The sequence below is a fragment of the Camelina sativa genome, chromosome 10, assembly GCF_000633955.1.
Source record: "Camelina sativa cultivar DH55 chromosome 10, Cs, whole genome shotgun sequence".
NCBI classification, from domain to species: Eukaryota; Viridiplantae; Streptophyta; class Magnoliopsida; order Brassicales; family Brassicaceae; genus Camelina; species Camelina sativa.
This window is the reverse complement of record NC_025694.1, coordinates 12,277,426-12,301,975: the sequence shown is the minus strand read 5'-3', so window position 1 is coordinate 12,301,975 and position 24,550 is coordinate 12,277,426. Positions and strand designations below refer to the sequence as shown.

Sequence of the window (24,550 nt, the reverse complement as noted above, 5' to 3'; positions counted from 1 at the left end):
ATTTTCTTAAATTACTAAATAGAATACGGAATAAAAAGCTCACATTCCAAAGGCAGGGCACGAAGCTTTTTTCAGCAAACTAATCGTTTTTAGAGTCTTTAAACACATGTAACAACGAAATTTTGTTGAATATAGAACATTATTAAATTAATCGCGTATTTATGATCATAACTACAATATCTTACAAAGTAATGGACTAGGACTATTATCAAAATTTAATATTCAAAAGTAAAGGAGGACAAATCAACATAAAAGGAGTTATGATAAAGAGATTTGAAATCGAACGTTCGAAACTCAAACTAAACGAACGTTATCCAAGATCCTACTTACTAATTATATATAGAGCCAGTACTTAGTTCGCAAAAAATATATAGAGCCAGTACTCGTCAAGCTAAAGAAACGACCTTATAATTTCTCTACTATCATATATGAACTAAAGAGCAAAGAGCAAAACATGTCAAAGTACTTCCACAGCCTCTCACAGACACCACACAGGCTCAAGTCCAGGATGCTCGCTACGTGGACTCCTGATCAAGAAGTCAACCAAGTCCGCCTCCGCTCCGGCGCGGACATGAAGCGCAAACTCCGGTGGTTTGACCTCGTCTCTCTAGGCGTCGGTGGCATGCTCGGGGTCGGTGTCTTTGTGACAACCGGACCCGTCGCACGTGATATCTCTGGCCCGGCCGTATTCATTTCCTACATGGTCGCCGGTTTTTCGGCACTTTTGTCCTCACTTTGTTACACCGAGTTCTCAGTTAACGTCCCTGTTGCCGGCGGAGCGTTCAGTTATCTCCGAGTCACATTCGGTACGCAAATATAGTTATATAGGTTATTTATTTCTTTTAACAGTAGTGTTTTTATTTCTTTCTCTTTCGCTTATTTTGATAAGTTTTCTCTCATATATACTTCATACACATAATAATGACAACGGTAAAAATAAGCTCGTGGACAGCAAACAAACAGGCTAGAAACACGTTTTTTAAAGTAATTAAGGTGACATTTTTATTATTAACAAAAAAGTGACATTTTAACTAGAAAGAAGCGTAAATTTGTACGAGATTTAGAAGATTAATAGATTTCTCTAAGAACGTAATTAGAGAACAAAACTAACTTTCTTAAAAAAACATTAGTTATGGCAATTAATTAACCTTCATGAAATCAACTAATTAAATTTGAATGAAATCAACTAATTAAATTTGAAAATTTGTAAAACAATATATTCGTGAATATTAAAATTCAACATTAACTATTATCGCTCTTTATTTTAAAAAATTAACAAAATACAGTATAAAGTAATATGTGCGTTTATTTTTTCTTTTAGTACCTACACAAATTAATTAGTTTATGAGAGAAAAAAAAAGTAACTGTCAGCTGTCACAGTCAGACAGATCTAAAGAACATGGTACATGGGATACGAGATTCCTCTCTGTTCATCGTCGTATGCGATCTTTCTTCGTCAGAAGAAAAGTATCTGATCCTTCAAACGCGTACGTGTGTTGGATATAGGCTGCGCCCAATATGCTACTCGGCCCAATAACATAGATTAATTGTAATTTCGGCCCGACAAAATTTGGAGACAGTCATTAACACTCCGTCGAGGGTAACCTCGACATTTCGCGATGGAACCATAGCTCAACAATCCGCTATAAAAGGAGAGGACATTTATTGGGAAAAGGGGTCAGACCCTCGAACAATACCCAGAGAGCAATACTTTGCGTTTGAAACCGTTATTGTTTTCTCTATAATTCCTTTTAGCTTCCGAGCTCGTCATTATTAGCTTGTTAGTTCTCCTATGAACTGACGAGCTCAATCTTGACTCGTTTTAGTGACGACCTCACGTTTTTATCGTTATTAAAAGAACCAACTTCACTCTTCCCCCGAAAATCTTTATTTACTTACTGTTGTGCAATCTCCAGTACAAACAATTGGCGCCCACCGTGGGGCAAGAGTAAAGCGTTTCTTTTGACGAATCAAGACCGACGATCCTCACTTCTTCGAAGTCTCAAGAGTCATGACGAACCCCAGCGAAAACATCAATGAAGCAACGGAGCAGCCAACGGAGCAGCGATGGGGGCGAACGAGAACACGAACTCTCCCCTCGCCAAGCTCCCTGTCGAACTCCCTGCCGAGCCCAATCGAAGGCTCACTGCCAAGCACAATCTCTCCACCAGCGCCCGACGCGCCCTCTGAGCCTCTCGTAGCTGCACATGCCGAAGCCGGACCTGCCGCAGACCAGCTGGTCACCAGCGCCGCCGCTCTCCTCACTGCCGCTCTCACCAACGCTACCACTCTCTCCAACGCCACCCTCCCCTTACCTATGCAGAGAAACAGACTCGATGATATGATGCAGGTCATTCTCGATCGTCTTAATGGCCAGGAAATACGAACAAACGAATGGCTCGAGGCGATTGCAGCCGCACAAGAGGCCTTGCATAACCAAATCAACAAGATCCAGCGAAGGAGGGGCGAGCGCCGAAACGACAGCGGCCCCGCCGACGAGAACGAGAATCCGCCCCCACCACAGCCATCGGTGGAGGACCGATACGACAACCACAGACGCCGCCCGGCGTCTATTATCGTAGGATCTGTTGATCGATGCAGTAGAGAGGAGCCAAATGACGAGCAGCAAGACGGCCAAGGCCAGAGGAGCGGAAGCCCGCCGACTCCGACACTGCCACTCCGACAGTCTGAGGGCGATCTCAAAGATGAAACCATACGACGCCTAGAGGAAATGGTCCACGAACTATCTTCAAGAGTCCACCGAGCCACGAGCTCCGCCCCCAACCTTGATCGAGTGCTCGAAGAAGTCCAGCGCTCACCATTTACATCACGGATCTCCCGCGTTCAAGTTCGTTACGTAAACAAGTTCAAGTTCACCTCGTCCAACGGATTAGATGATCCGAAACCGTTTTTAACTTCAATGAGTTTTGCAATCAGCCGAGCTCATTTCAGCGACAAAGAGTACGAAGCTGGCTACTGCCAGCTATTCGTCGAGAATCTAGCCCACGAAGCTTTGGGATGGTTCTCCCGGCTCCCGCCGAACTCGATAGGGAGCTATCACGAGCTGACCACCGCCTTTCTCCAACATCACTCTACGTTTATGGTTTGAGGTGCCTCGAACGCCGATCTCTAGAACATATTCCAGCGGAACGACGAATCTCTCCGAGACTTCATGGAGAGGTTTAAAAGAATCGTCTCGAAGCTCTCGATTGCTGACGACACAGCAATATCAGCTCTCTGAAATGCTCTCGCATATGGGTCTCAATTTAGGGACGATATTATCATATACGAGCCTCTGACTCTCAATGATGCACTGCACCGGGCTAACAAGTACATCGAGGTAGAAAAAGAGAAAGACGCAAGGTCAAACCATCCATCAAAATAACCGGTCGTGGAACTCAGCCAAATCAGAAAATAACAAGACGCCATGGGCCAAAAAAAAAAAAAAAAAAAAAAAAAAAAAAAGAACGCTCGTCATACCGAGCTCTTTCTTCGCAAATTGAACTACGAATGGCCTGATCCGTTTTCAAGGGTACGTAGGCAGCCTTTGACAAGACACATCTATAACAAAACATAAAAATAAAAATTACACTCGCAAGAGTACATTTAATCACAAACAAGCTCTCTCGAACGAGTCCGTCTTAACGAGTGTCCAGCTTCTACATTGTCGCCTTGGCCAGGTGTAAGATTTAAAACGCGTTCCACATGGATGCAGCGGTGAAATAATCCGCACAAAAAAAACCGAGCCTAGTCTCGCATTCAGCTAGCAGGCGGTCAAGTTTGAATAAGCCAAGTTCTTAATTGCACACTCTTGCTGACCTCGGGGCACCCACAGGGTAAGCCGGACACTAGGGCCGCACCTAAAAGGTACGACGAGCACATCTCAACAACCAACCAAAAACTTGGTATTCGAAACACGTAACAGGGTAAGCCGAGAGACGTCTCGCCCCGTAAAATACATCTCAAAAGCAAGAAAAAAGCGGAGCAAGTCTCGCACTAGCTTGAGGGCGCCTGAACTAATAATCCAAGCTCAAGCTTACAAGTTCTTTCCAATCCCAAACACTGACAAGATAAACCGGACACAAAAGCCGCACCTAAAGGTATGGCGAGTCCGTCTTGCCTACCACTTTACTCCGGTAAAGCACAAAGCCTTGCTGCATATCAAACATACGCTCACATGCATATCGCCCTCATGCTCGATGCTCTCACGCATGACTCACTCGCGCTTGCCACCCTCATGCTCGACGCCCTCACAGTCAAACGCTCTCACGCTAACTCTCTCGCGCTTGCCATTCTTATGCTCACCGCTCTCACAATCGACGCTCTCACAACCGACGCTCTCACGCTCGACGCTCTCACGCTCGACGCTCTCACGCTCGACGCTCTCACGCTTGATGCTCTCACGCTCGACGCTCTCACAGTCGACGCTCTCACGCTCGACTCTCTCGCGCTTGTTGCCCTCATGCTCAACGCCCTCACAGTCAAACGCTCTCACGCTAACTCTCTCGCGCTTTCCATTCTAATGCTCGCCGCCCTAACAATCGACGCTCTCACGCTCGACGCTCTCACGCTCGACGCTCTCACGCTCGACGCTCTCACGCTCGACGCTCTCACGTTCGACGCACTAACACTCGAGTCTCTAACACTCGAGTCTCTTGGCACCTACCTACAGTTTGGTGCCGACCTCCAACTTGGCGCCAACCTACAGCTTGGTGCCTACCTCAATCTTGGTGTCGACCTCTAGCTTGACGCATACCTCAAGCTTGATGCCAACCTCTACCTAGGTGCCTACCTCAAAGGTGCCGACCTCCAGCTTGGCGCCTACCTCAAGTTTGGTGCCGACCTTCAGCTTTGTGCCTACCTGCAGCTTGGTGCTGACCTCAAAACCTTCTCCCGCACTATCACATGTGTCGACCTCAAATTGACGATCAAAGATCTTTTTGCCGCTCCCATGAGAGGACATGGAATGCGAGCGCACATCATGAACACCCATCTTAGGAGTTGACCTCGGAGCTCGCCCCAATGGTAGGACAAGCGCCGACCTGTAATGAGGATTTGCCGAACTCCGGGGCATCGCGCAACGTCCCGCTGACCTGAATCCGCCGATCTCGCGAGAACCAACCTTAGCACTCATCAATCCTTGTCCGCCGACCTCTCTTCACCTCTCAACCCCGTTCGACGACGACGATCTCACTCTCGCCGACCTCAGTCTCACTCTCGGTGGCGACCTCAATCTTACTCTTGGCGCCGACCTCAATCTCACTCTCGGTGGCGACCTCAATCTCACTCGCCTATCTTAATCTCAACCTCGACGATGACGATCTCACTCTCGTCGCCGACCTCAGTCTCACTCTCGGTGGCGACCTCAATCTCACTCGCCGACCCCAATCTCAATCTCGCTGACCTCAACTCGCCGACCTCAAGTCGCCGACCTCAAGTCGCCGACCTCCTCTCTCGCTCATATCGCCGACCACCTCTTTTGCTCATATCGCCGATATCCACTTACCAATCTCCACTTGCCAATCTCCATCTGTCGACCTGACATCACACATGTTGGGTCGATCTCAATTTCTTCGTCACGCCAACCTCCAAAATCCGCTAGAACAGACTCACGACTAAGGCGGAGCGACCGCGCCGAGCTCAGTCCAGGAGATTGCCGAGCAACCGCGCCGAGCTCATTGCCGTTGAACCCATCTCAAACTCTCTCATGCGATCTACCGAGCTCATTGCCGCTCAACCCATCTCGAGCTCTAACTGCGATCCGGCGAGGTCGTAACCATCAACCACTTTACCGTCGAGCTCGCCTCTGATTCCCCTAAAACAATCAACGCCGATCTCGTCCAGATCGATCTCACCAGAACCATCAAATACTGAATTGAAGCAATGCTCGTAAATTAACGGTGGAAATAGTGTCGACCTCCGCTCAGAAACGGTGCCGACCTCCTCCGAGCTCAGGCAAACAGAATTGGCATTCACATCTCTACTCTCATGCCTGTGAGAACCATCTTGCCGCTCTCCAATACCTCACAACAACCATCTTCGCCGACCCCACCGAGACTGCCGATCTCAGATTTACTGACTGTAACTCTCGGCGCCCCCAACAAGGGTGATTAACCGGCAGATCCTGCCGATCACCGACCATATGCGATCTCACAATGAGAAGCTTTCTCGGCAGCGGTTGTTAGGATTTTGGATAGGAGCAACCAAAATCCGCCACCTCGATCTACGACCTACTCATTTTCCATATATTCATCGAATACTGCACTCAAAGCAAAAACCGCTGGATATTCATTGTATCTCTCAAGAAGACGAGCCTAGCATTTACAGAAGAATTATTGTAGCAATTTTGTTCCCCAGAAGCGACCCGAGGTAATCTGTGCCGAGCAGGCATATTAATAGATAATTTAAGCACGTCTGTTGATTGCAGAAGAACTGCCGCTCTCCGGACTAAGGGGGGACTATTGTTGGATATGGGTTGTGCCCAATATGCCACTCGGCCCAACAACACAGATTAATTGTGATTTCGGCCCGACAAAATTTGGAGACAGTCATTATCACTCTGTCGAGGGTAACCTCGGCATTTCGCGATGGGAACCCTAGGTCAACAATCCGCTATAAAAGGAGAGGACATTTATTGGGAAGAGGGACCAAACCCTCGAACAATACCCAGAGAGCAATACTTTGCGTTTGAAACCGTTATTGTTTTCTGTATAATTCCTTTTAGCTTCCGAGCTCGTCATTATTAGCTTGTTAGTTCTCCTGTGAACTGACGAGCTCAATCTTGACTCTTTTTAGTGACGACCTCACGTTTTTATCGTTAATAAAAAAACCAACTTCACTCTTCCCCCGAAAATCTTTATTTACTTAGTGTTGTGCAATCTCTAGTACAAACAGTGTGGGCATCATGCAGGTGAATTTATCGGGTATTTTGGAGGAGCCAACATACTATTGGAGTACGTTTTGTCAAACGCGGCAGTTGCGAGAAGCTTCACGGAGTATACATGTACGGCGTTTGGCGTTTCTGATCCAAACGCTTGGAGAATTAAAGTGAATGGTCTAGAGAATGGTTACAACGAACTCGATTTCCCTGCCGTTGCTCTTGTTCTTCTCCTCACTCTCTGCCTTTGTCATAGGTACGTACTATATCTACATTACATTATCCAATCAAAATTTTATTTTGCTAAGTAATTATTTTTTAACGTTACTTTTTAAAATTTAAAATAAAAGGATAACAAAATTATTGGCCTTATTTTAAAAAAAAATAACTATATTAGCACGAAGGAGAGTTCAATGCTGAACCTAGTGATGACGGTGTTCCACGTAATATTCTTCGGATTTATAATAATCGCCGGATTTAGTAACGGTGACGGAGCCAAGGCGCTGGTAGAGCCGCGAGGGCTGACTCCATACGGCGTTCGTGGAGTTGTTAACGGAGCTGCCGTAGTGTACTTCAGCTACATCGGATATGACACCGTATCGACTCTCGCCGAAGAGATCCAAAATCCTTCCTTTAGTCTCCCCGTCGGGATCATTGGCTCCGTTTCCGTCGTCTCCGTCCTCTATTGCCTCATGTCTCTCGTACTCTGCCTCATGGTTCCCTACAATGAGGTAATGTACAATGAAATGTTCAAAATATATTTGGTGAAGATTTTAGTAACTTCAAATGTGATCACATGCATGATGATGCATCCACTTATGAGTACGAGCTAAATTAATTTAGTGGAATAACTCACTGATTGCAGGTTTAATATTACTTTAATTTAATTAAAGGTAAAAAATGTTGTAGATATCAAAAAGCGCCTCGTACGCGGTTGCATTCCGGAAGATTGGGTGGGGTTGGGGAGGCAACGTGGTGGGTGCTGGTGCGAGCCTAGGTATCGTGGCTTCGCTGTTGGTGGCGATGTTAGGGCAATCCAGATACCTTTGTGTGATTGGAAGAGCCAGACTTGTCCCTTCATGGCTTGCCAAGGTGCATCCTTCGACTGGAACTCCCTTGAACGCCACTCTTTTTCTCGGTAATTAAATAACATTTTATAAAAATTTCTTAACTTTTAAAAAGTATATGATGGATTTGATTAACAATACTGGGAAATGGTAGAATCGGGATGTATATATTATGAAATAATTAATGTCAATGATATAATGAAAGGGAAAAAGTTAACCTTCCTTGATTACTAAAAACCATGTGGAATCATTCTGTCGTTATACAATTACCAATCAGATCATAAATTACACACCTGATTAGATCATATTGGCATATAACCTAGAATTTTCTGTTAGTGGCGTTGGTGCGTTACAACACCGAGTTCAAACCGATAATGCATGATATGTAGATTAAAAAACATACAGTATTGTTGAAAAGGGGAAAAATTACATACATAAAAATGTAATCATAAAAATTATTTTAATAATTCAACTTAACACAATACTTTTTTTTTTGAATTATTCAACTTAACACTATACTGTACTTCTAAATTCTAATAATGTGTGCGTTTTCAGGCATATGCACAGCTTCAATTGCTTTGTTCACGGATCTAGAAATAGTGATGGAGCTGATTTCACTAGGAACGCTCTGTGTTTTCTACCTAGTCGCCAATGCTCTTATCTATCGCAAGTATACTTTAACAGGCCAAAACTCACCGCTTCACACTCTCTCGTTCCTTGCCCTCCTCTCTTCTTCCGCCCTCGCGTTCTCCCTATGGTGGAAACTGAACAAACCGTGGTGGGGTTTGTTGCTATCTCTTGCGATCACTATAGCCGTCACCGTGTTTTTTCAATACCACACATCATTGCTTTCGTCTACTGCTAACAAAAATCTTCTTGCACCTATACCCTCCACATGGTCGGTGCCATTCATGCCGTGGCCAGCCGCAATTTCGGTGTTCCTTAACGTTTTTCTAACTACAACGCTGAAAAAGCTGTCGTTTCAGAGGTTTGCGATATGGACATGTCTTGTAACGCTGTTTTACGTGTTGTATGGCGTCCACAGGACTTATGAAGCCGAAGAGATGGATAGAGACAGAGTAGAGTTTGTTGAAAGTCATGTGACTAGCACGAGGGTGCAACACGATATGTTGGGCAATGTCCAAATGGTAGTAATTTCTTAAATTTAAATGTGTATATCGTATTGTTTTTTGTATGTTTTAAGAACAAACTCTTGACGCCTCACTTGATGTACGTTAATTTGTTTTACCAAGAAATTTGAGGTATATAAGCCATAATATCTCCGAGAGGCCAAATAAACAAGTTAAATTATACTTCTTCCCGGTCGTAGGTACTTCTAACTCGTGATCTTGTGAAGTGTACTTCTTCCATAGTAATGTAAGGAGTATCACTACTGGACTCACTGAAAACTCAGTCCAGCAAACAAGGTTGGGCTTCGAAGAAACAATCAAGCCCACTGCAGTTTGCTTTTTCACCACAACCTCCAACGGTAACAAGGAAAAGATCCTCACACCATGTGCTCTGCAACGTACGGAGGTAATGCCAGCTCACCATGTGGTCCAAACAAGGAACCAATTTGCTGCTCTTACCTCACCGAGTCTATGTTGTTGATGGAGACACTTGTCAGATATCCACCTACCTTTGTAATCATTAGGTCATAGTGTTTCCTTATGTCTTCTTCTATATAAAGACGGATTATGTATTCCGAAGGTTTTATCAATGAAGAAATATCTTTGAGCCTCTCTTTCTCTGTTTCAACCTAGACTTACTGCTCTTGCTTTCATGGTATCAGAGCTCTGGTAGTTTGCCTCAATGGCAGCAACCGAATCTTTTTCTTCCGCTCCTCTCTCTATTTCTCAGATTGTGACTCTAAAACTAACAGAGTCCAACTATCTGCTATGGAAGACTCAGTTTGAGTCCTTTCTCTCACCACAACTGCTGCTTGGCTATGTCACTAGCGCAATCACTCGACCGGAAGCTACTCGCTCTGTTACAGGTACTGCTGGAGTCACTGAAGAGCCAAATCCGGAGTTTACTAAGTGGATTCGTAATGACCAGCTTGTCATGGCATGGATCTTCGGTTCCTTGTCAGAACCAGCTCTGAGGATGGTCTATGGTATGCAATCTGCACAAGAGGTATGGACTGCTCTTGCTAAAAAGTTTAATAGGGTCTCAACCACTAGAAAGTTTGAACTTCAGAATCGCTTGCGTGCTTGCATTAAGATAGGTAGAACCATGGAACAATATCTTAGTGAACTTAAGCAAATCTTTGATCAGCTTGATTCCATTGGATTTCCTATGACCGACTTGGAAAAAATTCATGGTTTATTGTCGGGTTTGGGAAAGAAATATGAATCTGTCTCTACGGTCATAGAACACTCTATGGATTCTGTTCCTGGTCCGTGTTATGAGGATGTTGTGTTCAAAGTCACAGCCTTTGATGATAAGCTCAAAACTTATTCATCAGCTTCTGCTGTTACTCCTCATCTCGCGTCAAGCTGAGAAAAGTTACTTCGATAGAGGAAGCTCAGGCAACCGAGGTGGTAGATCTGGTACAGCTACAGAGGTCGAGGCAGCTACTCTACTCGAGGTCGTGGCTTTCAACAACATGGTCGCGACTCCTCTGGACAAGACAGTCAGGCTAAGACAACAGGTTCCTCAAGACCAACCTGTCAGATTTGTGGCAAGTATGGCCACAGTGCGTATGACTGCTACAACCGCTTCAATGAAGACTATGTCCAGCAACAAACCTCTCCTCTTGCTGCTATGCGTGTCTCTGAGAATGACTGTCAGAACAATGGAACATAATGGCTACCTGATAGTGGTTCTACAGCCCACATAACCAACTCCACTGCAAACCTGCAACATTCACAGTCTTATCACGGTAACGACTTAGTTATGGTCGGTAATGGGGAGTTCTTGCCAATCACTCACATTGGAACTGTGCCTCTGCAGACTCTATCAGATAAATTTCTGCCTTTGAATGATGTTCTTGTCTGTCCTAATGTGACAAAATCCCTGCTTTCAGTCTCTAAGCTATGTACAGACTATCATTGTTCCATTAAGTTTGACTCTGATAGTGTGCGTGTAAAGGACAAGCATACCTAGCAGCTCCTCACAACCGGAAACAGGAGTAGGGATCACTATGTGTTGAAAAATCCTGCATTTCAGGCCCACTACTCTACACGTCAACTCAGTGCAAGTGATGATGTATGGCACAAGCGGTTGGGTCATCCTAGTGCATAGATTCTTCAACACCTTTCCTCTTCTGCAGCAATATCAGTCAATAAACGCACCAACAAGTTTTGTGAGTCATGCAAGCTTGGCAAGAGTGCTCAACTACCATTTTCTTCTTCTGCTTTTGTAGCTAGTAGGCCTCTTGAGAGGTTGCATTGTGATTTGTGCGGTCCTTCTCCTGTCACATCAAATCAGGGGTTTAGATATTATGTGATCTTTGTTGACAATTATTCACGATACTCTTGGTTTTATCCCTTGAAGAATAAATCGGATTTCTACTTAGTCTTCTTGCTTTTCCAAAGTTTAGTTGAGACTCAGTTTACTCAGAAAATCAAGAGTTTTCAATGTGATGGAGGCGGTGAATTCATTAGTACATCATTTGTCACACATCTTGCAAACAATGGCATTAAACAACTTACCTCATGTCCACACACCCCACAACAAAATGGCCTAGCTGAAAGAAAACATAGACACTTGTCTGAACTTGGTCTAAGCATGATGTTTGAGAGTAAGGTACCACAATACTACTGGGTTGAGGCCTTCTTCACTGCAAATCACATCATCAATCTTCTTCCTACATCTGTTCATCAGGCTTCTGCAAGTGCACATGAAGTTCTATTTGCAACCAAACCTGACTACTCATATCTAAGGATATTTGGTAGTACTTGTTATCCTACACTCCGGGCTTATGGAGAAAATAAATTTGATCCTATGTCCCTGAAGTGTGTGTTTCTAGGATACAATGATAAATACAAAGGCTACAGGTAAGTTTATCCTCCTACGGGTCGTGTCTATATCAGTAGACACATACTTTTTTGATGAAAGTACTTATCCCTTGGGAACAGATTACTCAGCTCTTCTTCCTGTTGCAACTACACCACTACTGTCCACATGGCAAAAAGGGTTTAAACCTCCACAGTCTTCTCCTAGTGCAGTTTGCTTTCTACCGGAGGAATTGGGTCTTGTATCACCTGTTACAGCCGCACCTGATGTGCCTACAAGTCCCATCTTGACAACACCAGGAGAATCCTCAACCTCTTCGTCGGATTCGAGTGACACTAACACTGATACTGATGACAACAATGCTGATCCTCCAGATGCTCCGTTATTTGCAGAGAATGACTTTCCCCCTCTTGCAGCACAGGTTGTAAATGATCACACCATGGTCACGAGAGGAAAAGATGGAGTTCGCAAGCCGAATCCAAAGTATGCACTCCATGCGACACACACCACTGAGAAAAAAGCACCAAAAACGGTGGCCTCTGCTCTGAAGCACCCTGGTTGGACAGCTGATATGGGAGATGAAGTCGAGTCCTTTGTTGACACTAACACATTCTCCCTGGTTTTCTATCAGCCATATATGAATGTTCTAGGCTGTAGATGGGTTTTTACACCAAAACTCAAGGTTGATGGTAGTTTGGACATACTAAAGGCGCGTCTAGTTGCAAAAGGGTATGATCAGGAGGAAGGTGTTGACTTCCTTGAAACTTACAGTCATGTGGTTCGAACTGCAACAATACGTCTTGTTCTTCATGCTGCAATAGTCTACAACTGGGAAATCAAGCAGTTAGATGTCAAGAGTGCATTTCTCCATGGTGATTTGACTGAAACACTGTATATGCAACAACCTCCAGGGTTTAAAGACAGTGAACACCCTTCACATGTTTGGAAGCTTAATAAAGTTGTTTATGGGTTAAAAAAAGCTCCACGAGCATGGTTTGATAAGTTTAGCTCTTTTCTTTTGAAGTTTGGCTTCGAATGCAGCTTCAAAGATCCTTCTCTCTTCATATATCTCAAAGATAATGATATCATCCTCCTATTACTCTATGTTGATGATATGGCTCTCACTAGGAACAGTCCAAAACTGATTAATGAGTTACTATAGTCGATGAATGATGAGTTCCGTATGAAAGATCTTGGACGTCTAAGCTATTTCCTTGGTCTGCAGGCTCACTATCACACCACATGCCTCTTTCTCAACCAACATAAGTATGCAGAGGAATTGCTTTTGGCTGCATGTATGGCAGATTGTGCGCCTGCTTCTACAACGCTACCACTTGAGCTCCAAAAGGTCAAGGGGCAGGAAGATCTCTTTGATCAACCAACACATTTTCGGAGTCTCGCTGGTAAGCTCCAATATCTCACTCTTACAAGACCGGACATACAATTTGTAGTCAATCTAGTCTGTCAACGTATGCATGCACCTACTATTGCTGACTTCAACCTGCTAAAGCGAATAATCCGCTACATCAAAGGCAATGTTGACTATGGTATCTCCTTCTCAAAGAATGCGGATTTCACCTTAAGAGCGTATAGTGACAGTGACTATGCGGGTTGCCAAACTACTAGTCGTTCTACAGGTGGCTATTGCACCTTTCTATGGAACAATCTCATCTCGTGGTCTGCAAAACGTCAGACGTCAGTCTCCCGTAGCTCTAATGAAGCAGAGTATCGCTGCTTGTCAGACACTACTGCTGAGGTAAACTGGTTAAGAGATCTCTTAGCAAACATTAGTATGCAACTCTACCATGCCCCAGAGTTGTACTGTAACAACCTCTCTGCAGTCTATCTCTCTGCGCACCCGACACTCCACAAAAAGACCAAACACTTTAAGGTCCACTATCACTATGTCCGGGAACAAGTTGCAGAGGGAACTATGGTTGTCTATCACATTCCAGCAAAGTACCAACTTGATGACATTTTCACCAAATCTTTGCCACTGCAGGTCTTCACTGACCTCAGACACAAACTTGGCGTGGTCTCTCCACCCACACAAAGTTTGCGGGGGGATGTCAAGAGTATCACTACTGGACTCACTGAAAACTCAGTCCAGCAAACAAGGTTGGGTCTCGAAGAAACAATCAAACCCACTGCAGTTTGCTTTCTCACCATAAGCTCCAACGGTAACAAGGAAAAAATCCTCACACCATTTGCTCTGCAACGTATAGAGGTAATGCCAAATACAGCTCACCATGTGGTCCAAACAAGGAACCAATTTGCTGCTCTTACCTCACTGATTCTATGCTGTTGATGGAGACACTTGTCAAATGTCCATCTATCTTTATAATCATTAGGTTATAGTGTCTCCTTATGTCTTCTTCTATATAAAGACAAATTATGTATTTTGAAGGTTTTATCAACGAAGAAATATCTTTGAGCCTTTCTTTCTCTGTTTCAACCTAGAGTTACTGTTCTTGCTTTCAAGTAGATCTTATTTTATTGTTGAAATCGACTTACACTTCACGAGACTCACAATAAATTATTCACCGCTGATACACTCGATCATATATTTTGTCTCTACCACTAACATTTTAATTAACTTATTTATCACANAAAAAAAAAAAAAAAAAAAAAAAAACACTCTGATCCACTATGTAATCTCTCGATCAGATATTTTATCTCTCCGACTCCAACTAAAACTAGGCCCATTACGATATTACCAATTGACCATGATAGTGGTTTATATGCAACTTACAAATGATACTAAATTCCATCAGACAAATTCTCTACACTGCTTGCAGCGACCTGCGAGTTTCCACAGCCTGAGGAAAAGTATCAAATTTACTTTGTGGTGCAAACACAAAATGGATACCCTACGTATTAATTTTTTTTAAAGCCTATGTTACTCCCAGAAAGAGATGGTCAGCCATATGTGGACTTTTTAAAACCCTATATTAATCTTTTAGTTGACCTGGTAGATATCTATATGGAAAATGAGTGGTTTAGAAAATTAAGACAATAAGGTACTCCATCTCTGCAAGGAGTTGACTGGAGACTTTTTGTTGCAGAGGCCGAAGCCTGGATGACTAGTGATCAAGCTATGGCAATTGTTGTGGATGTCAATGGGGTATCAGATATCAATCAAGATGAGAATATTTATGAGAGGTTGAAAACAGTAGCCTATGATGGGGATATCGAGAGACTGTACGGGTTGATTGCTGAAGATCCAAATATTCTACAACACTTTGATAAAGTACCCTTTTTGTGCCCTTTTTGTGTAGTGACACATTGCAGCCGTGAACGGGAAAACGCATTTTGCCATGGAGTTAATGAGTCTTAAGCCGTCGCTTGCTCTAAAGCTAAACGCTTCAGGTTTCAGCGCAATCCATTTAGCTCTGCAAAACAACCATATTCGAATGGTGAGAGGGTTTGTGGCATTTGACAGCAGCTTAGTCAGCGTCAAAGGAAGAGGAAGTACTACTGCTTTGCATCATGTTTAGTGAGTTCTTGTTTGCTTGTCCATCTTCTATAGAAGATTTGACGATGATGTGTGAGACAGCCGCGCACGTTGCTGTTAAGAACCATCAATTTACGGCTTTTTAAGGTTCTGTTGGGATGGGTCAAAATTGTATACAATTAAGATGTACAACACAGTCTACCATATTGCTGCATCAATTAATCAAACCGAGGTAGATGTGTCTCTTTGGTCATTTGGTTTCTTTTTTTCCATTACGTTCTTCTGCCGTTCAAACTCGTGCTCAGATATATATGCTCTAGTACTTGCTAAGAGCCGCTTCGTAACATCTGGGACTTTTCTTTTAACAATTGAGTTCTTGCGAAAGTTTGTGGGTTTCTATGGCAATGAGTAAAGTTATCCCATGAGTGTGTTACGTATTTGTTTATCTTCTCATCAATGTTAGGTGATGGAGTTAAAAGTCACAAGGCTTAGAAATATGAGAAAGTATAACTGATTTTACTGATATAGGGAACTAAAGATAGATAAACAAAGAGACAAGCTCTCCCTACAAGGATCCAACCCTTGTCCAATGGCTGTGCCGTCCTAAGAATATAATTCTTACGTCTCACTTTCCTCTCTTCTCTCAAACCTAAGCTCTTTATTTAAAGACAAAGCCTAATCTAGAAAAGGAAACAAATCATATGACCTTAGCAAGTCTAATGATGATGTACTCTATCATTGGGAGTCCTAATAAATTTTCCTAAATTCTGGCGGTGATGTGTGCTCGATTTTTGTTACGTAGAATCGTTAACGTAAATGCCAAGAACTTGGATGGTAAGACCACGATGGACATGCTCCAAACTTACAAATCTCCTCTTTTCCCCAAAATAAGCAGACTTCTCAACCGTGCTAACGAAAGACTAATTTGTAGTGGTCCCACAATGACTCTTGGGGAATATTTGAGCAAGAAGCCATCGTTTTTTCAGAAACGAAACTCTTTCTTGGGGCTGGCCAATCTGAGTAAGATTAGGCACACGTCTCTAGATACCAGTGACAACCGCAGTGTAATACTTGTGGTGGCTATACTGATAGACACAGCTACATACCAAGCTGGTTTCAGTCCTCCTGGTGGATTTTGGCAAGAAGATTCAAAGCCCGGAGATTCCACTAATCACATCGCTGGGGAGATGACTATGACTATCGGAGCTGCCTCATTTTTTTATGTCTTCAATGGAGTTGCCTTCTTCTCATCTCTATATGTGATCATGATCCTCATAACTGGACTTCCCATGTGGATAGTCCTTTACGGTTCAACAGCAGCTCTTGGGATTGCTAATTTTGCATGTTCAGCGGAACATTCCCATATTCGAACAGCCTATTTGGGGATATTGCAAAGGAAGTTGTGCCCTTAACATACCCAATAGTGACAGCGTGCTTGCTATCACCTCCTTATCTTTCATTCCTTATCAACCAACTTCGCCGACACCGAGTTGATTTTCCGGCGAGGTACTTCAACTGCTGATGCGTGAAGTAGTCAAGAGTATGTAAACTGTATTGGCTGGGATCAGCGCTCTCTTCTTCCAAATTTCCCCCAAACTTTTGTGTCTTCTTTGCTTTCTACGTTATGTCAGATTTGAGTTTCGGTCCCTTTGACTAGTAGTTGAATTGTGAATTGTGTTTTCCACTTTTGCATGTTCACCATTACGATATTACCAAATTGACTATGATAGTAGCTTATACGCAACTTACAAATGTCAAATGATACTAAATCCATCAGACGAATTCTCTAGACTGCTTGCAACGACCTGCGAGTTTCCACTGCCTGAGTGAAAGTATAAAATTTTCTAAGTTGCAAGGGGGATAAAGAATAAGAGTTACTTATCTGTTCCAAAAAAGAGAGTCGGTGCTAACACAAAATGGAAAACCTACGTTCATACACAAATTTCATCTTACCAAATTATCAAAATGCCAAGAATTAAAACTCAACTGACATTACTCGCGTCAAGTTTCACTGCCGTTTCTGTTCCTAGTAACTCAAGAAGACACATCTTACTACAGTCCAAAACTATCTGATCATTATACCATATGAAATCATATTATGAACCATGCATCCCGTTACTAAGAGTTCATTACTACGAAACCGGCCTCCTTGCATTTGTTGTGCTCTTTTTCTCGCTCAATGCTTCAGCAAAAGCGCCTATGATCTGCTGTTGCGACTCAAGCATCATCTGGCAATGCTTCAGCTCCATCTCCATTCTCGACTTCTCCATCTCCTTCATCATATCCATCTTCGAATTCTCCACCCTCACAAACATTTCTGTCAACATCTTAACAGAAGAAACCACTTCATCAATCGGGTCAGACTCAACTTCTGCTGCTGCATTCATTTGCTCGTGCTTGAACCTAGAAGACGATCCATAGCCATTGGAAACACCAGCGTTTCGAGGATAGCTCCCATCTTTCCTGCTGTACCCATTCCCCCGCGAAGAGCTCCTAGAACTCTGAATCCTCGGGTTGAATCCTTCCCTCTCTGCTCTATCATCATCATACTCATCATCATAATCAAGATCCTGAGAGAAATTAGGTTCAGTCTTAGTGAAGTTCTTGGGTTTAAACCCATGAGATGCAAAATTCCGATCACCAAAGGACTTCAACGGAAAACCACCACCACCGCTGTGGCTAAAATCACCAGAGGAAGGCTTGCCATGAGTCCTAAGCCTAGTTGTCTTCGGGACTAACACAATCTCATCATCCGAATCAGCATCGAAATCAGCACTAACCTTTTGGTTTCCATTGTATTTCCTTTTCAATCCAAATCCACTTCCTGAATCGTGATCTGAATCAAACTCAGACTTGAAACCACCGCTATACAATTTCATGTTACTCCTTGCCCTAGATCTAACCCCATATCCTTCTCGAGGTGAATCAGAGTAACCACCGCTAAACTTCCCAGACCTCTTCGATCTAGCCCTAAATCCATCCAAACCGTTACTCTCATCATCATGATCCACATCGGGATCGTAAGTTTCTACGGCCGCCGGAGTCACCGGAGCGAAACCCATAGCATCCAATATTGGGAACAAATCCCAAGAGGAAGAGAACTTGCCTGGCCGATTAAGAGCTCGTTGTTTTTCGCCGCGATAACGTTTGCGAAGCTTCTCGATCTTGTGTCGACATTGGATGGCTGATTTCGGGGCACCTCCTACGGTGGACGAGGACGAAACAGCCGCGGCGACGTCGTCCCAATCAGCCGCACGGAGGTTCCCACGGCGGAGGGCGAACCACTTATCCTTGTAGGCGTTGACAAGCGCAGCGGTTTCCTCGTCGGTCCAGCACGGAGGAGGAACTCGCCTAGTGGTGGTGGTGGCGACAGTTACGGCGGTGGAAGAATCGATGGCCATGCCGACGGGAGATCCATCATCGGGGATTGACATTGCGGCGGCGAAGAATAAATTAGTGAAAGTTGAGAGAACGGTGGGTAAGAGATAATAAAGAGGCGGAGGAGAGTAGAGGCGCAGGTTAGAAAAAAAGTTAGGTTAATGAAGGATTGGGCCGAGAAGGAGGTGGCCGGTTGAGAGTTGTGCTAAAGTGCACCGTGGGAGTGGGTGACGTGTGCGCACCCGACGCAACCTTCTCCACCGCCGCCGAATACGCGCGGTCGTTTTAAGAGACCTCTCTTTCCCACAATCGGATAAGTCAATGTACCGGTTCAGTGTAACCCAATGGTTTCGGTTCAAATTATTTGGACATTATAAATATATTTACTATTCAATTTCGGTTTTCGTTTTGGTTCGATGTAAAAGATTTTAATTTTGGAAGTACAGATGTATAACAAGTGAATTTTCATTTAACGGAAGTACGGAACCAAGAAATTTTCTGGCTTTTTTGGTAGTTTCTATTTATGAACAAAAAAAATTACTATAAAATTCCAACAAAGAAGAAGCAAGGACTATTTTAAGCTCATTTCTAGCTTTTCTTCTTCATGAACCGGTTTCTCCTTGTTCTTGGCCCGTCTTCATTCTCCGTACGGCTAACGACACCGGTTTCTCCAGCACAGATACATGAACGCCGTTCCAGACATCAGCTCTTGTTGGTAAACCAGCAATCGTCTCCACGACATCCAAGTCTTCTGGCAGAACAGAGCCGAATACAGTGTAAGATTGTTTCCATTCGTGGTGGTTTGCTAAACTGATGAAAAATTCTGGACCCGAGCCAACCCACGCCACCGAGCCACGGCTTATAGTTGGGCAGTGCTCGGTTGGGATCGGTGTGAACATGTTTCCCTCGGCCTGGAGGACTCCTTGAATCATGGCGTATGGTGGGCCATAGGGAGCCTGACACAGTGAAAGGATGAGACTTCCAATAAAACAAGCAGCAAAAAACTCTGTTTGGACATAGGAAGATAGGTGTGCCAGCAATAAGGTATGAACAAGCTAAAACGGAAATTGAACAGGTAAAAATCATGGCAAGTGTAGTCAATAAAAGCAATTCAAAACTAAAGAGCTAAAGCATTTACACAACAGAAACTCATTTGATCTTCGATATAGAAGATGCGAATTCTACAAGAAGAAAGGTAAGCAATCAGATGGATCAAAAGGCTAATGAGTCTTTTAAATTGACAGAAATCATATGCTTAACACATTTATCACAATTTCTACTATGTGATAACACCAGTCATGGTTCATGCCTCAAAGTACAATCAGCTGTGCCTCACATTAATATGCGAGATATCAACAAATATCTCAAAAGAAATTTCATTGGTAAAAAGGGTGACAAAGCATACTAGATACAGTCTGAAACCAGAAATGGGATTGTAGTACTACATGCGTTTCTGGTTTAGTGAAAGACAGATGTTCAATAATAAAAAGGTATAACAAGTCTAGCAAATTGTCAGAGATCCAAGCACATGGATCTATTTTCATACTTCGAGATCACAGATTTAAGAGTGAAAAGTGATTATACGTGATCTAAGAATTAAAGGCAAAATTTGTGTAAGGTCCCTTACATTATGTACATGGTCGCCTTCTGAATCCCAGTATGATCCCCGTTTCTCAGCTCGATGAAACTGGCAGCCTGCGCAGTGGCGCAGAGTTAACAAACTAAGAATGTAGTATACTGAGTGAGGAGCGCACTCAGGGTGAAGCTGCAACAAAGGGAAGCATCAGTGTCAAATCTGGAACTTTTAAACAAAAACTGGAATTTTCTCTCTTAAGTACAAAAAAGACATTATAGATAAGATAATTACTTTGACATGAATTACGCCGTGTTCCGTTTCAAAACCAACAATGCCCTAACAGAAGCAAAGTAGATAATTAGTTATTACGACAATCATTAATAATACTATCTATTTTCAAGATAAGAAGGAAAACAGAGCAGCTATCATCATCACAAAAAAATCAGAGAGACATAAAACTTGGATTCACACAACCAAACTAACATCACTCGACACAGTAATTTTGCAGATTAGTAGGAAACTAAGAACACAGTAAAAGTACAATCTTGTGAAATCCGTAACCAGAGCAGCTATTGTCATCTAATCACACAGACAAGTCAATACCAAAGGCTGAGTAGTATTCGTGGAATAGTAAATGTTTGAGGAAAATGACAACACAACGAAAGCTATAATTAGTGAAATATCACTGAAACCTACTATTTCCAGCGTTTGAAAAAACTGCATTAACTTTGAATTTGGTCGATCAATCGAGTTAGTAATCAAGACAAGTTATATAAGATCACACTACCTGGCCTTGTCCAAAGATAAGCCCAGATGTCCACATTACTTTCTCCCCACTTCCTTGTCGATCAGGCAGCAAGACATCTTTTTGCTTCTTCAACCAACACTGCACAGAGAAAAAAATCACCTCAGTCTCTGGAACTTGAACAAGTGGCGAGTGTCATAAATTCAGCATTTCTCAATCACTAATCACACACAGAGTCAAAAAGAATCACAAAGTGTCTGTAAATTTAGTAACTTTCCACTAAATTCTAGTAATTTGACGATACAAAGCGCAAGTAAGCATTTCGTCGAACACTTAACGGACGATATTGGTAAATCATGCACCAATCGATTTCGATACACAAGAATCAAACTTTACCTCTCCAAACTTAGACCCACAAGCCTCTTTGTTCCCACAAAACACCCACGAATCGCACAAGCAAGGACCATCGTTTCCGTTACACATAACTTTACACGCTTTACAACATTCCTTAGAAGAATTAAACTTAAAATCCGTCCCCCACTTCACCGCAGGACCCCAAAGCTCCAAATTATCAATCCCACGGCAACACCCGCCTCCACCGTGTACAGGCGCGGCGTGATCTGGCGACTCCTCCGTGAATCGGACCGAGGAATCAGCGAGCGTGCGATCTTGGGAAGGACGGAGGACATTAGAGAAGACAGCGTAGACGATAACACAAGAGATCAAACCTATGAGAAGAAGAGCGGTGGCGGTAAAACGGCCAGGCTCGCCGTCTTTTAATCGACGGGGCATCGCCGGAGAGTACGAGGATTCGTTGACGAAGACGCGTGTGACGAAGAAGAAGATGCGAAAGCAAAAGGAAGAGACAAGAGAGATTTCATGTGAAAAATTTGGAATCTAGTTTCAATAATAATGAAGAGAGAGAAAGAGAAGAGAGTGTTGTTGGTGAGTCAAATCGTGGCTGCGGCTTCCGCTCTGGAACCTTTGAACTTTCATGGCAGATGCATAATATGATTGTGATTTGTGATCTCTTCTTTTGTTCTCTTGTTGCTCTTTTTGGAAGTTTTTTTTTCAACGTTGGGATGTTCAAGCAAACGAAACGCTGTCGTTTTAAGGAAACCTTGCCTTTTTACTGGGGTATGAATTACGCAATAAATCCACTAGTGTATTTTTCTTTTTTGGACAAAAAAATCCACTAGTGTATAACGCATATGAATTGGTTGGTTTCAGACTATTTTGTGCGTGTATGAATTTTATATGGTAACAAAAAGTATTTCAATAAATCATAAAATGTTTATATTCAATATGCATTTGAAAGAAAATTTGGTAAAAAACATGGAATGAGGGGGTGTATTACTATGATGGTAATTATGCCGATGACAAGTCACACGACCACATTCCACGTATCTCAAGGTTAGATAAACTCGGAAAGATACAAATGGAATCGTTTTTCTTTATGGCAGATTACTGATATAAAATGAGTTCTAAATCCACGTTGGAAAATGAGTTCTTAATAGTAATGGGCCCAAAAAAATAGTAATGGGCCAATGCGATGTTTGGGTTGTGAAGGCTAATACGTACATGGTTTTATTTGAAGGAGATTGCATTTTGCGGGTGATCTTAATATCAAAGAACAAGCTTGTTGAAGACTTTGAAGTTCAATGATGAAAAGCGTGATCTGTGAATGTAAAATTCATGTGGATCTTTCGAGATTCAAACCAAGCGGCAAACATGCATGAAGGAAAAATTCTGAGCATGCAACGTCTCAACGCATTTATTTAATATTATGCATGCCTTCAAATGAGGTTTGTTATGTTTAATTTTTAGTTTATTTTTTTTACAAAAAAAAACACATGCAAATGAATTTCATAAACCAATTCAATATTCTAGCTCTTTTCTTTCAATCGTATTCAAAAGTTTCAAAATCTATATTAGTAATCTGCATACCGGTAGAAGATCTGATCACCTATCTTGATCTAAGAATTTGCATCATCTGTCTCATTAGATATGGCACACCCAAGTTTCAAGGCATGCTCGAACTATGTGGTTAAGAGGATTCTATCTCTAGTATGTAACCTCTTTCTTTTTTCATTTGGTTGTTTTTCCGAGTATGTTTAGCTCGGTTTTGCTATCGTTGTTATGGTATCTCTATTCTAAACTAACCTATGTAACGATGTAACTGTTAAGTTTGAATATAATACCAAAGATTTAATTAAAAAAAGGGTCAAAACAATTTATCCAATTTAATCTCTCTCTTTTTTTTTGGCACACTGCAGTGAATATGATCATTGTAAATTTATAATTACACCGCACTAATCATAATCACCTTCATATAGCTTTGATTTTTTTATGTTTCTGTATGGCCTAATTCGCATATTCTCAAAACAGACACTTGGTAATATGATTGGCTAAAAAGCTCCTATATTAATTGTCCAGAAAAAAAAAGAATGTATTGCGACATTAAATTAATGTATCCACAAGAACTCTGACCACACACAACTCGAATACAAAATCAATTTGTTCATTTTAATTTATCTAATTTGTGTAATCTTCAATCTTTATCCTTTCGTAACTATGGAAATGAGAACTACGGAAGCAAAGCGTTGAGAAACACATTTAGCTAAAGAGATTGTGTACTTAGGTTCACCGTATGATATTGTTACAAAATTATATTGATCATTTAAGAAGAATGTTATATTGATCATTATTATGTTGCGTTGTATGTTCCTAATTTTATATTAAACCACAATTTTATGAATCTTTTCTCGTTAGTTTTGCTTTATTACCTTTCCATTTTCAATTAATTTACTTTATTAGGGTCAAAAGCTTTGTTACCTTTTTATCATTAGATATTTTGTATATAAGGCTTTTGTTTGATATAGATAACAATTATCTACATTGGAAAGATGCGTTTGGGGAGCCCATATTAAAAGGATAGAGAGACTTGTGCACTTTTGGATGATATATCTCTCTCTATTTCTAAATAGAGATAGATATTATTAGAAAGTCAAGTTGCCACAAACACTTATCTCTCTATTGCGATTGGATCGATATCGAACGGTGCCGTTTTTATCGTCTCGAGGCATTAGGTGATATTAGCCGCTTTGTTGCTGACACGTGGCCTCAGATGAGCAGTTCAAAGACGCAGGTGACTTATCTACCTCTTATCACTTCGTTATTACAAGACCACCCCTGCTTCTAATCTCATCTTCCTTTACGTGCACTGGAAGAAAATAAATAAAATTATCAAGTAACAACACAAACAACTAATTTGTGATGAATCTTAATATAATACAAGGCACAAAAAGTTGAAAATATATATTTTTTTAGGTGACTTATTCTCGTCTTTGAAATCTTTACTTGTGATTTTGACTTTTCTCTATTACTAATTCAAACTTTTTCTATACTAAATTCATAGATAGTACTTTTTAAAGTTAATTATTTATTAAGGTCTATTATTATTTACAAATATAATGATAGATTTAAATACACG

The 24,550-nt window shown here is 42.2% G+C and overlaps 6 protein-coding genes across 6 annotated transcripts; 4 read left to right on the top strand and 2 right to left on the bottom strand.

The window, feature by feature from the left end:
• On the top strand, nt 302-9,209 carry LOC104718645 (cationic amino acid transporter 6, chloroplastic-like). The gene is made up of 5 exons (XM_010436426.2): nt 302-806; nt 6,911-7,133; nt 7,275-7,608; nt 7,787-8,015; nt 8,500-9,209. Exons 1-5 carry the CDS (start codon nt 455-457, stop codon nt 9,105-9,107), a joined length of 1,746 nt encoding a protein of 581 aa, XP_010434728.1. The 5' UTR covers nt 302-454; the 3' UTR covers nt 9,108-9,209.
• Nucleotides 9,757-10,446, top strand: LOC109126840. Its single transcript, XM_019230711.1, has one exon. The coding sequence runs from the start codon at nt 9,757-9,759 to the stop codon at nt 10,444-10,446; it is 690 nt and encodes a 229-aa protein (XP_019086256.1).
• On the top strand, nt 13,070-14,212 carry LOC109126839 (uncharacterized mitochondrial protein AtMg00810-like). Its single transcript, XM_019230710.1, has one exon. It carries the CDS (start codon nt 13,070-13,072, stop codon nt 14,210-14,212), a length of 1,143 nt encoding a protein of 380 aa, XP_019086255.1.
• Nucleotides 15,926-17,133, top strand: LOC104718644. Its single transcript, XM_010436425.1, has one exon. The coding sequence runs from the start codon at nt 16,135-16,137 to the stop codon at nt 16,768-16,770; it is 636 nt and encodes a 211-aa protein (XP_010434727.1). The 5' UTR covers nt 15,926-16,134; the 3' UTR covers nt 16,771-17,133.
• LOC104718643 lies at nt 17,221-19,057 on the bottom strand. Its single transcript, XM_010436424.2, has one exon. It carries the CDS (start codon nt 18,790-18,792, stop codon nt 17,491-17,493), a length of 1,302 nt encoding a protein of 433 aa, XP_010434726.1. The 5' UTR covers nt 18,793-19,057; the 3' UTR covers nt 17,221-17,490.
• Nucleotides 19,184-22,082, bottom strand: LOC104718642. The gene is made up of 5 exons (XM_010436423.2): nt 21,454-22,082; nt 21,100-21,198; nt 20,604-20,648; nt 20,364-20,501; nt 19,184-19,692 (listed from the first exon to the last, which is right to left on the bottom strand). The coding sequence occupies exons 1-5, from the start codon at nt 21,847-21,849 to the stop codon at nt 19,339-19,341; spliced, it is 1,032 nt and encodes a 343-aa protein (XP_010434725.1). The 5' UTR covers nt 21,850-22,082; the 3' UTR covers nt 19,184-19,338.